The following is a 14,010-nucleotide window of genomic DNA, read 5'->3' as shown; positions in this document are numbered from 1 at the left end:
TTTTTTTTTTTTTTTTTTAGCGGTACACGGGCCTCTCACTGTTGTGGCCTCCCCCGTTGCGGAGCACAGGCTCCAGACACACAGGCTCAGCGGCCATGGCTCATGGGCCCAGCCGCTCCGCAGCACGTGGGATCCTCCCGGACCGGGGCACGAACCCGTGTCCCCTGCATCGGCAGGCGGACTCTCAACCACTGCACCACCAGGAAGCCCCTCACTGTAGTTTTGATTTGCATTTCTCTAATGATTAATGATGTTGAGCATCCTTCCGTGTGTTTGTTGGCAATCTGTATATCTTCTTTGGAGAAATGTCTATTTAGGTCTTCTGCCCATTTTTGGATTGGGTTGTTTGTTTTTTTTGATATTGAGCTCCATGAGCTGCTTGTAAATTTTGGAGATTAATCCTTTGTCAGTTGCTTCACTTGCAAATATTCTCTCCCATTCTGAGGGTTGTCTTTTCATCTTGTTTATGGTTTCCTTTGCTGTGCAAAAGCTTTTAAGTTTCATTAGGTCCCATTTGTTTATTTTTGTTTTTATTTCCATTTCTCTAGGAGGTGGGTCAAAAAGGATCTTGCTGTGATTATGTCATAGAGTGTGCTGCCTACATTTTCGTCTAAGAGTTTTATAGTATCTGGCCTTACATTTAGGTCTTTAATCCATTTTGAGTTTATTTTTGTGTGTGGTGTTAGGGAGTGTTCTAACTTCATTCTTTTACATGTAGCTGTCCAGTTTTCCCAGCACCACTTATTGAAGGTCTGTCTTTTCTCCATCGTATATTCTTGCCTCCTTTATCAAAGGTAAGGTGACCATATGTGCATGGGTTTATCTCTGAGCTTTCTAAAAAAGGACATTTTTAAAGCTAAGGAACTCATAGAACAAAAAGTAGACTGTAAGATACAATTTACCTATAAATTGGAAAAAGAAAAAAGGCAGCAGAATGGAAATAGGGAAGCAAGGAAGACTAAGTAGCAGGAGAGAATGACCGATAAAACATTTTTTTTAACATTTTTATTGGAGTATAATTGCTTTACAATAGTGTGTTACTTTCTGCTTTATAACAAAGTGAATCCGCTATACGTAAACATATATCCTCATATGTCCTCCCTCTTGCATCTCCCTCCTACCCTCCCTATCCCACCCCGCTAGGTGGTCACAAAGCACCGAGCTGATCTCCCTGTGCTATGCGGCTGCTTCCCACTAGCTATCCATTTTACATTTGGTAGTGTATATATGTCCATGCCACTCTCTCACTTCGTCCCAGCTTACCCTTCCCCCTCCCCGCGTCCTCAAGTCCATTCTCTACGTCTGTGTCTTTATTCCTGTCCTGCCCCTAGGTTCTTCAGAACCATTTTTTGTTTTTTTTAGATTCCATATATATGTGTTAGCATACGGTATTTGTCTTTCTCTTTCTGACTTACTTCACTCCGTATAACAGTCTCTAGGTCCATCCACCCCACCTCAAATAACTCAATTTCATTTCTTTTTATGGCTGAGTAACATTCCATTGTATATATGTGCCACATCTTCTTTATCCATTCATCTGTCGATGGACACTTAGGTTGCTTCCATGTCCTGGCTATTGTAAATAGAGCTGCAATGAACATTGTGGTACATGAATCTTTTTGAATTATGGTCTTCTCAGGGTATATGCCCAGTAGTGGGATTGCTGGGTCATATGGTAGTTCTATTTTTAGTTTGTGAAGGAACCTCCATGGTGTTCTCCATAGTGGCTTTTATCAATTTACATTCCCACCAACAGTGCAAGAGGGTTCCTTTTTCTCTGCACCCTCTCCAGCATTTATTGTTTCTGATTTTTTGATGATTGCCATTCTGACTGGTGTGAGGTGATACCTCACTGCAGTTTTGATTTGCATTTCTCTAATGATTAATGATGTTGAGCATTCTTTCCTGTGTTTGTTGGCCATCTCCGAAAAAACATTATTATTATTTTTTCCTCTGGTTCCATGGAGCCCTAAATCCTGCATGAGACGGTTGCAGGGCTGTGCACTGTGCAGGGCACTTCCAGGCAGTGCAGCCAGTCCCCTTTTTGCAGGGGCTGGTCCCCTTCATGGAGGCCATGTTGGGACAGCCTGCGCCGGACTCAAAGGCCTCGCCCGTGCGCTACATTGCTGCTTTTGTAAGACACACAAGAGTGCAGCTCTGCTTCTCCCTCAATTGTGCTCATTCCTGGGTGCGGAGGGGTGCTAAAGGCGTGGGTGGGGTGTTTTAGGGGGCTGACTCCCTGCTGCCTCGCCTCTGGAGGGACCCACGCAGCTGCTGCCACCCTTCTGGGCTGTTGGGTGGGACTGGTGACACAACTGTAACTATTATAGAAAAAAATGTGGCTCATTTTTGCTTTAAAAATTCTCATTTGAGACGGCTTTGAAGTGTCAATGGCAAGCGGATAAGTAGTAACGGCACATAGCTAGGTGTTTTCTTCCATGACTTTTTGCTTCTGCATACAATCTTTTGCAGAAATTTCACAATCTCAATGAAACGACCTAATCTACTGCACTCTTCCTGGCGAAAGGTCACTCCCAATGGTAAAAGAGACCCCTTTTCTCTATGATTTCACTCGTGTTTTAGAATTATGGACTCTTGGAGCTAGAATGAGCTTTAGAGATGATCTAATGCCTTTGTGATGTAAGAGAGTAAACTGGGATCCGGAGAAGTTAAGTGACTTGCTAAGACATACGAGTGGTGTTATAATGATACTGTCCTAATTATAAGAAAAAGCCCATCATTAACTGAATTCACCATAGTCTACTGGCAGAGTATAAGTGAATCTAAAATCAAACGTGCCTTCTTAATAGAGAAATCCCTTAGGTATCACTGAAAATTAGCCCACTGAATATTCATATTTTACTTATTAAATTAATTCAAGATCTTTAACTAAACTTCCTTTGGGTCTGTAATTTGATATTACTGATCCGAAACAATTAGATAATACAACAAACATTGTTCCCCAAAAGAGTCTTACAAGAAATTATTGCAGCAACAACTACAAATACCGACAACACAGGCTAACTATTTTATAAGATTATTATCATTATTGACACTGAGAGAATATTAGAACTTGTTACAAGCTGGTGGAAAAAATGGTTGGTGGTTAACAGGTATTTTTGAACTTTTCTGTAAGACTGAAATAAATCGCACCATTCCTTATTAGAGACATCTTACTTAATAGGAAATATATGCTGTAATTAAGTAGATATTCTCATATAACATTGGGAAATAATAAAAATACATTGGTCAAGGATGGAAGCTCCAAAGTTCATTTTATGAAAATTATTCTGCATAAAAACGTGAATGTATTTTTAACATATTACTCTTAATTTTCATCAGTCTTGTGCTGTAATAGATATACATGCATTTTCTGCGTTGCATTAGCTCTAGACCATAAGTTTGAGTTACCGTTAAATATCATATCAATAACGATTTAAAATCTAAATTAGTATAATAGAGTAATTCTTACCTTATGTCAATATTAAACAGAAATTGCATAATATAGTTCCCACTCAAGTTTACAGTAAAATACATGTAACATACCCAAGTTTACAGTAAAATACATGTAACATGTATTTAAGGAAGAGAGATCTGCACTGTTATAAGTTGCAGATGGATTTTTCTGTTATCTTAAATATTGTATGGGAAGCCCAGAGCCATTCGGGAAACATAGATCATAAATCAATCAACAGTTTGCTGCCTCTAGAAGCAAGATGAGTTGTGTTGCACATGATTTGAGAATCTGAACCTGAATTTTCACATGGAATCGTTATTTTGAAAATACTATTAAGATTTAAAATAGCCACCAGAGCAGGGAATGTTACTGTGTTAAAAAAAAAAACAACCCTCCAGTTATTGGCAGATGAACACAAACACCTGTGTGCTCCTGAGATAAGCCCACATTAACTCCTGAGGAAAGACAGGTAACGTACCCATGCACTCACGCATCTGCCACACGTGGTGATTTTGAAATCCCCATAGAGATCCTTGATGGCCCCAGTCGTGAAGAAACCTTCCACCATCAGCAGAATGCCGTACACAAAGAATGCAGCTGCAATGCCATAGATCACATACTTGAAGATGTCAATCCTGGGAAGAAAAGATGAAGTGGTTTAGTTTAATAACTCTTCATGTCTGATCTGCAGCAACTGACGTCCACGTGCTCAGGGTTCCTTTGGAAGGAAACCTATGGAGTTTTTATGTTCATAATGGAGGCTGGATTTTAAAACACTTTTGCTTTATATGTCTAACGTGTGTACACTTTGTTCTGCCACTTCTAGTATCTGTTGACAAGGGTTTTTCATGCCTGTAAGTTTCTTCCTCTTCCCCTGCACCATCCCCCATTCCCTGAATAAGAAATGCTCAAAGGGTACATGAACGAAACTGTAAAACACCCCTGAAAGACACATTGATTTTTTTTGTAGTGACATGTTTTTACTTCTTTCTTATTTTCGTTTGTGTATCTTCGACAGGTATTTTCGTTGTGGTTTTTACCATGGGGCTTACATGAAACATAGTTAACCATCTATTTTAAACTGATAAATTCAATCATATACGCGTACCTGAAACTTTGGCTTCTCTCCTACACACGCTTTGTTATTGATATCACGAATCACATCATGTTATATTATGAACCCATTAACATATTTTATAGATTTTTCTTATACTTTTGTCTTTTAACTTCTATGCAAGAACTCAAAGTGATTTATGCGTCACTATTACAGTATTAACAGTATTCTGTATTTGTATATATATTTACCTTTACCAGTGAGCGTTATACTTTCACAGACTTTTGTGTTGCTATTTAAAATCCTTTCATTTCAACTTGAAGGACTCCCTTTGGCATTTCTTGTAAGGCAAGTCTAGTGGTGATAAATTCCCTCTGCTTAGTTTTATCTGGAAAATTCTTCATTTCACCTTCATATGTGAAGGATAGTTTTGGCAGATACAGTATTTATTCTTGGTTGAAATTTCTTTCTTTCAGCAATTTGACTATATCATCCTACTCCCTTTGACCCGCAAGGCTTCTGCCAAAAAATCCGTTGAGGGTTTTATGGAGTTTCTCTCGTAGGGGACAAGTTCTCTTGCTGCTTTCAAAATTCTTTCACATTTGACAATTTGATTATCATATTTCTTGGTGTGGATTTGTTTCAATTTATATGAGTTAGAGCCTACAGAGGTTCTTAAGTCTAGACATTCATTTCCTTACCCAGATTTGGGAAGTTTTCTGTTGTTATTACTTTAAATAAGTTTTTTGCCCTTTCTCTTTTCTTCTGTGAGACTCCCATAATGTAAACATTGGTCCACCTGACGGTGTCCCAAAGTCCATTTGGCTTTTGCTTCACTCGTTTCCATTCTTTTTTCGTGTGGTTCCTCTGAATGGGTAATTTCAAATGACCTGGCTTTGAACTTGCTGATTTTTTCTTCTGCTTTATCAACCTGATTTTGGACCCCTTTAGTGAATTTTTCAGTTCATTTATTCAATCTCCCAATTTTTAAAAATATTTTCTATCTTTCTGTTGATATTCTCATTTTGTTCATGCATTGTTTTCTTGAGCTCATAGAGCATCATTATGACAATTTTTAAAATTCTCTGTCGGGTATTTCATACAGCTCTATTTCCTTACAACTGGGTTCTGGAGATTAATTTTGTTCCTTTGTTCTGGTCGTGTTTCCCTGTTTCTTCATGTGTCTTATAACTTAGTGTCGGGGTCCATGCATTTGAAAAAGCAGCTACCTCTGCCAGTCTTTAAGGAACTGGCTTTGTACAGAAGAAGACCCTCCCTAATCAACCTGCCTAGACATCATGCGGGCCCCTAAAAACTTTTGGAGGGAATGTGACTTCTGAAGGCCTTTGAGTGCAATTTTCTCAACTAGAGAGGCTCACTGGTATCTTTTTCAGGATCTCATAATCTTGCTTCTTTTGTGCCTGCGACACTACAAGTTCTGGTTCTACAGTAGCAAGCTGCCCTGATCTCTCTTGTTCTCAGTGGCCAACCAGCATGCAAAGTACGCCAGGCCCCCATCAGTGCCCTGAGTTAGACACCTGCTCTGTCAGCGCTCTGAGTGAGGCCAAACAGAAACCTGTTCCTTGGGCAGCCCTCAGGAAAGCCAGAACGTTGGATGAAAGCTCCAATCTTCTCTTTCCCCACAAAGGAGAAGTCACGATCCAGGGCATTCTCACCTGGCCCTGGTTTGGGGTTAGGGACTGATGCAGGTAAAGTGAAATTGGCCATCTTACCCAATTCAACATGACTGTTCTCGCTTTGTGTTTGTCTGGGGGTACTGCAACTTCTTAATAAAAGGAATGAAAGTATTTCGGTCTGTATATCACTGATAAGTCGGTGTTTCTCTGTGGGAACATGCATTGGGACTTCCTATCACCACCTTGATGACATTACTCCTTCCAAATTCATGTTTAATTCAATTAAAGTTCATGTGTACATCATCCGGTTATTTACACTAAAGTATAACTGCAAATTATTGATGACAATTACATAGCAATCACAACCCTTTGCTTTTATCTTTCTGAAATTGAGCTCAAACACTGTAAGAATACCTAGTAGTAAGTACTGGCGTAAAGCGGTGTAGCTGTTGATTCATTTCCTATGGTCTCTCTAAGAGATTACCACAAACTTGGTGGCTTGACACACATTTCTTTCCTTACAGTTCTGGAGGTCAGAAGTTTGAGATCACTGTCACTGGGCTGAAATCGAGGGACTGGCAGAGCCTCACTTCTTCCAGAGACTCTAGGGCACAGCGTCCTTATACTTTGCAGCTTCTAGAGCTGCAGCTGCATCCTTTGCCTAGTGAAGCCAGTAAACAGCGCCTTGTTTCTGCAGTTACAATGCCTTCTTCTCTGGACAAATATTTCTCTACTGCCTTCTTATGAGGATTACTTGTGCTTAGATTTAGGGCCCAGCTGGATAATCCAGGAGGATCACCGCACTCCAAGATCCTCAATCACAACTTCAAAATCTCTTGCATATAAAGTAAATCTCAGATTCCAGGGACTAGGTTCTGGATATCTTTGGGGGTCATTATTTCAGCCTGCCACAAGCTATACTTTCTCGAGGCTGAATGTTAATTTCTTGACATTCAAAAACTCTTACATAAAGTTTTTCTTCCAACAATCTGAGGATGGACACTTCCTAATGTTACATTCCAAAATGGATTTCAAAATTAAATCATCAAAATATTTAAATTATAATAAACTTGTCATGATCTTATTGGCTTGAATCCCTCTATTATCACAAAAAGTACTCTTTCTTGTAAACATGCAATATATGAATTTAGCAAAGAATTTCAAATATGATATTGGGAAAATTAAACTCTTATTCTCTGTAAAGATGAGTTTCCTGTCAATGATACGTCAACAGAATGCAGTAATAAAAACCCTCTGGTAATGAAGTCACTGATTATGTGTCCACTGTAGGATCAAACAGCAGAGAATCAGAAGAAGCCTTACCTTCACTGTACTACTTTTGCTTTGCAAGGTAAGAATCCATATTATCTTACTTCTAAAGGAAAAAATGAAAGCACTTAACCTCCTTTCTAAATGCAAACTTTCAAATTTGACGATGTTTCTGTAAACCACTGTTTTACTGATTTTAAAAGCAATCTATATTCATTGCAGAGAAAAATGAAAATAAAACCGGAAAAACAGACACTTCACGGTTTCTTCTCCCAATTTTTTTATATGAATTACAATTAACTACATGATACTATTACACCGTTCTATCAGGATATTTTTTTGGCACAGTCTATTATTTGAAGGTTTGACATGTTTTACCACTTCTCTACTTTTGCTCAGTGGCAGGAACAATAATGCCGCTTCCAAAGATGTCTGCCTGTAACCTCCGGAACCTATGAATATGCTATCTTGTTGAATGGGACGTGGCAAATGTGATTGAATTAATGATTTTGATATTCAGAGATTATCCTGTGTTATATAATCACAGGGTCCTAATAATTAGTGAAAGAGAGGTGTAGGAAAGTCAGGGTCAGATTCAGAGAGAAGTCTGAAGATGCTCCACTGCTGGTTTTGAAGAAGAAAGGGGCCCACGAGCCAAGGAGTGCAGGTGGCTCCTGGAAGCTGCAACAAGTAAAACTACGGATTCTCCCCTAGAGCCTCCAGATGGAGTGCAGTCCTGCCAACACCTTGATCTGACCCCATTTCAATAAGCCCAGTAAGACCCATTTCAGACCTCTGACCTCCAGAACTGTAAAAACTTAATAAATGTGTTTTTCTCATGCACTAAGTCTGTTGTAATTTGTTACAGCAGTAATAGGAAGCTACGCATCATTATTACAAACATCACTTAGGATAAATCTTTGGGCGGTGTAGGTTGTTTCCCTGGCATAAATTCCTAGAAATTTTTAAGGCGTGTATTGTGAAAATGGCGTCCAGAAAGTTTGTGCCACAACAAAGATGCACTGATAATGAGGAAGAGGGCTTATCGTCTGTTTCCCAACACTGAGTGTTACCATTCAATTCTTCTAATAAATAGTTAAAAAGCAATGGTATTATCATTTTAATTAATTTTCTTAGTTTAGCAGTGTGGATGAACATATGTTTACAAGCTATTAATCATCTGTATTCTCTAAGAAATATGTCTTTATATTTTGCCAATTTTTTTACTAGAATATGTATTTTTGTTGAATTTATTGTTTATTACAATTAGGAAATCTTGTTATATATGTGGTAAATATATTGCTCAGTGTCTGCACACCTTTTAATTTTTTATAATACTTTAATGAGTAAAATTTAATTTACATTATGTTACATCTATATATTTTTTCCCTTGTGATTTCTTATATTGCTTATATACTTCTTGCCCCATAATAAGGAAAATCTTAAATCTGTATTTTCTTCTAGCTTTCACAAATTAGTTTACTCTTAAATTTTAACTTTAAATCCACCTGAAAACATTTTGGTAAAAACTAGAGTAGGAACATACTTTTATATGTACTTATAAGTACATATAAGTACTTTACAAGTACTTATATGTATGTCTGTGCCAATGCCATGTAGTATTAATTACTGTAGCTCCTCAACTGTCTCTACTTCATTAACCTGATGCATCCTAGAAATCAGCTCAAGTACTAACTACCACTACCTGATTCATATCTGCTGAGTCTAACGTGGATGATACTTTGCTGACATATCTTTCCTATGTCAGTACGAGAGGAAAAATAATTTGTCTTGTTTTACTTTTTATCCCTAAAGATTAGCACAGTGATTGGCACATAGTATAACCCTGTATTTTTTGCTGAGTAAATGAATTCATTAAAAAACAAACCAGACAAAAGATTGACCTGAAAAAAATCTGAATATTTGAAAACAAGAACACTGTAGAAATGTTCTGTATTCTGAGACAAAAACTCTTTCCCTACAAACTGAAATCCCTTCACCCAAATCTCTCTCTTTGAACCACAAAGAACAAAGCAAATTTCCTTTTCCTTGATAGCCCTTCAAATATTCATAGAATGAAATCATCATGTTCTTATTTGTAAATATTTTTTCTAGAGTTGCCGTATTCCTAGGTTTTAGAAAAGAGAACAGAAATTAGGTCTTTGAATTCTAATCCAGTCTGACACTACAGGTGCTCACCTATTCTAGTCAAAGAGTAAGTCAGTAAGAGTGTTATGGTAAGTAGGGTGTGTCCAGGGACAAACAGACTTTAGGAAGCATGACACTGGGCATTAAAATTGTGATACAGGGCTTCCCTGGTGGCGCAGTGGTTGAGAGTCCGCCTGCCGATGCAGGGGATGCGGGTTCGTGCCCCGGTCCGGGAAGATCCCACGTGCCGCGGAGCAGCTAGGCCCGTGAGCCATGGCCGCTGAGCCTGCGCGTCCGGAGCCTGTGCTCCGCAACGGGAGAGGCCACAACAGTGAGAGGCCCGCGTACCGCAAAAAAAAAAAAATAATAATAGTAAAATAAAATATAGATCACATGAGAACAGAGATTATTTGCAAACTTATTTATGAGAAGTAAGTTTTACATGCTGGAAAGATGATGAATGAAATGGAGTAGGCATATTCCAGTGTGTTTGCCCTTCCTATGTCCCCCTGTAGACTTGGATATTGACCACGTGGAGACAGGTGTGTGTATATATTTACGAGGAGAGATGCGGTGGAGAGACAGAGAGAGAAGCTGAGACAAAGAAGGGAGTCCTGAGGACCTTGCGTGGAAGACGGGGGCTTAGGCAATTCGTTTTATCTCTTTGTTCACACACCCAGAGAACAGGTTTCTTTTCCTTTATAAGTATATGAGGTAGGAGCGCTTAATTTGGTTGAATCAGGCCCGAGAACTATGGAGACAAGACATAGACCCTGTAAATTACTAAAGGTGGCCAACAAGTCCTTTCTTCAGAATCATTCTCTCACACATTCTTCTCCAAACTTACCTTAGCTTATTTTCAAGGAAGCTGTATTGCCTGCAATCGCGTCTCTCACTCACTTCTGCGTCCCAAGTCCTGATTTTACTTCCCCTTTGCCCCTCACCGTATGGAGTCCGCTAACAGCCCTGTAACGCAGCCCCCATAGAGTAAATGCTACCTTCCTCTCAACTGCTACGTGACTGGAAGGTACCGCTTGGTACTAATCAGACCCGGTAGTTATCTGTACACACCTTCCCTCTGTGTTTTCACGAACCCGTTTGCCGACAGGGAGTCTTAAGTCATTTGGTAGCTCCACGGGGTCTAGGATAAGGAATTTTAGTTATTTGAAATATGAAAAGAGAGATAATTTGAGCACTTGCTTTCATTCCAATGAAAATGGTATGCTTCCCACGCCAAAGATGCATTGCTGATTTCACATTTAACTCCCAATATAAGAGACCAAAAGTTCCAAATTAAGTATATGATCTCTGATTTCTCTGCTGAACTCCCACATTCTACCCTTCAGAGCTGTAGTGGAGGTCTGTGATCTATTAAGGCTGGTTGTCTAAATGTTAAATAAACATCCTGACAATTGGTTTCTGATCGATTTATACAATCACCCCATGCCAGTTACTAGGCTTATGATTTCTTATAAACTTCTATAACTAAAGGTAGCAATTTGGATGTAGCCTAAATATAGAGAATCTGTAGATTTTAAGGACATCTGTCGTAGCTTAAAATAATGCACAGTGAAAACGTATTTTGTCCAGTGTAGGCTGAGATGAAACTGAAAAGAAAATGTCAGTATTAGCACATTAAAGTATATTCATGCAATCATTGTCTACAGGCTCTCTGCAAACTAACCTGCAATAATCCAAAGCATTTTCAGATAGTTTAATTATATTCCAAATGATGACTATCACTCATAAACTCTCAAGGATCAATTCATGCTAGAAACTGATTCAATGGAAACTGGTGAACTGTCTACTATGGGTTTAAAAAAATTTCATTTAATGAATAACGCTAAATTTTTGGAACTAATTTGTAAAATAAAGTTACATTGGGAAATATAAGTGGTATCATTCCCTCATCTCTTTTTTTCCCATGATTTTGCAAATTTGCTATTAATTCTTCATTTCCATTTATCAGTGACATTGATGAAATAAACTGATGCTTTCAAGTTAGGGACTATGTTTAAATAATTTAACTTCTTATCTGAGTGGCTAATCAACATCCACCTCCTCTTACTCACTGTGTGTGTGTGTGTGATACACTTGGTTTGTTATATTTCTTTGTTTGTTTGTTTGCTTTTTGCAGTACGCGGGCCTCTCACTGTTGTGGCCTCTCCCGTTGCGGAGCACAGGCTCCGGACCCGCAGACTCAGCGGCCATGGCTCACGGGCCCAGCCGCTCCGCGGCATGTGGGATCTTCCCGGACCGGGGCACGAACCCGTGTCCCCTGCATCGGCAGGCGGACTCTCAACCACTGCGCCATCAGGGAAGCCCTATATTTCTTATTTTACAACCAATATCGCTCAAATTTTAAGTGCCAACATATTTTAGATAAACATAAAATTTTTCAACTTTCTTTTTCCTAAAAATTTTGCTATCTCTATGTCCATGGGGATGTGCCCTCCAGCCCCCAAGGAGGGAATTCTTGCTCTATTACTTGATAGAAACGTGCATCTCTTTTCACTTCTCATTTTCATGGAACTCAGCAACATTAATGAATAAAATAACAAATACAGTTTATGAGCAATACTGTGTTCAAGACGATCTGACTGCAGCTGATGGATTATTTAAAAAATTTAGAAATATGATGTATCTTCTGATACTGGAGTTGGAGAAAAGCTATCTTCCATCTAGAATGGTGTCCAGGGTGACCAAGGGTTGTCTTAGATTAGGGTCTTAGCTTATAGTTTACCCTGTCAGAAGGAATTGAATAAGAAGTGTGATTAACCTCTTTTCGTGGAAGTGGTAAGAGCAAAAAAGCACCGCCATCCTAACCAGCCATACGACCATTCCGGTTTGTAACTCTAGAAGCATCTTATGCCAGAAAGAAGTATGTATAAATTAAGAAGTGTTGAATTTATTGAGAATAACAAAATAAAGCAACGTGAAAAACATTATAATCACATAGTATCCAGAAGCATAAAATAGATTTAAGAAGTTGTACAGGCAACACACAATACAATAGAAAGTTTACTATCAGCTGAGATTATAAAATAAAGTGAGTAAATAATTTATTTTCTTTTTGTGGGCAAGAAATCACTGAATAAATGACTTGAATTCGGAATTTATTTGGAAAAAAAATTCCTCTGTAATTCAATCTTAAAATTTTGCTCTCTGGAAACTTAGGCAATATGGGACTGAAACTTGAACACTAAACTCTTTTCTACTTCCAGACTATGTTTGAATTATGTTTTTTTTTTTTTAAATATTAACATCACCATAGTTTAGTGATCCCAGGAGTTTACATTTATGGGTAAAATGTATATTTTAAGCATAATTGGTGCTTGTACAAAGGTGCTCAATATTTCTTATGTTTATCATTTTACAGAAGTCGATAAGACCCTTTCAAAATGTTCACTTAGGTAGTCACATCATTTCTAGGAGGCAGGAAATAATGATGATATCACACCCATGGTTGAGTTAAAATTTTTTAAAAGTTGGGAGTAGCCACAGAGTTTGGGTGATTTTCCTAGAATCAGCAGCAGAGTACACACTTATACCTGGCTCTGATTCTATATCCTGTTCTATTCTGCTAGAACAGCCTCTGCTCCAATTAGAAGAGTGAGAGAAATGCAAGTATTCCACTTAATGGTAACTGAATGTTGGATAAAACTTTACAGGCAAATTAAAACACAAATTAAGTCCAGATTAAGTTGGCCTCTGATCTTCTGCTGTGTACCTTCCTGTTTTCATGGTAAGGGTCAGTGTCCTTTTGACTCACGTATATACCCTAAGAGTACTTTTTCTTCTATGTAACACTGCCTCGCTTAACTCTAGATCCCTATTTATTCAACACACAGCAATGTGCACATACATTCTCAAAATAACAAGCGATACCAGAATGACCTACATGGTAAAGACGTCCAGCGTATCTCCCGCAGTTCTGGCCATCTCAAAGTAGGTTTGCAGGATGTTAACAGTTCCAGAAAGAGCTTCATGACCACAGCCGCAGAATAGGGCAACTCCAGCGTAGAGCAGGATGGTGGCAATCAGAGAGGCATAAGGAATGCCTCCCAGGCATTTAATACAGCACTCAAAACACCCTGCAAAAGTCCAACAGGAAGAAAGTTAGAAATTCATATTTTTATTAATCTTATTGAACTTTTTTCCAAACTTAAGCATTATGGAAAACATATTTGCATTTATGGATGACATCAGGTCAACCATGTAAATCAAGTCCGAGAGTGTCCTGGAAGGTATAAAAATCAATTTCTTAATGATAATCCCATGCTCCACAGACAGGAGAATGATTACTTCTGCTGAGGGCTTCCTCTTCTACCCCCAAACCAGAGAAGTCCTTCCTTCCCAACTCAGTAAGATACTGTCAGAGTAGAAAAGAGAGACCTGGAAAGGGTTAGAATCTTGACTCCACCACTGTGTGTTTTGGGGCAAGT

The 14,010-nt window shown here is 38.7% G+C and overlaps 1 protein-coding gene across 1 annotated transcript in view; it reads right to left on the bottom strand.

The window, feature by feature from the left end:
- Nucleotides 1–14,010, bottom strand: part of GPM6A (glycoprotein M6A) — a 249,259-nt gene that overhangs the window by 22,522 nt on the left and 212,727 nt on the right. Inside the window, exons 2-3 of the mRNA XM_027122521.1 lie at nt 13,467–13,659; nt 3,936–4,092 (exon numbers count right to left, since the gene is read on the bottom strand). Coding sequence (XP_026978322.1) covers nt 3,936–4,092; nt 13,467–13,659 — 350 coding nt within the window. The remainder of the gene's footprint in view (nt 1–3,935; nt 4,093–13,466; nt 13,660–14,010) is intronic.

The sequence above is a fragment of the Aethalodelphis obliquidens genome, unplaced genomic scaffold (genome assembly GCF_003676395.1).
Source record: "Aethalodelphis obliquidens isolate GAN/ISIS:26980383/991018 unplaced genomic scaffold, ASM367639v1 scaffold25, whole genome shotgun sequence".
NCBI classification, from domain to species: domain Eukaryota; kingdom Metazoa; phylum Chordata; class Mammalia; order Artiodactyla; family Delphinidae; genus Aethalodelphis; species Aethalodelphis obliquidens.
The sequence above is the reverse complement of the archived record's forward strand: the minus strand, read 5'-3'. Positions and strand labels throughout refer to the sequence as shown.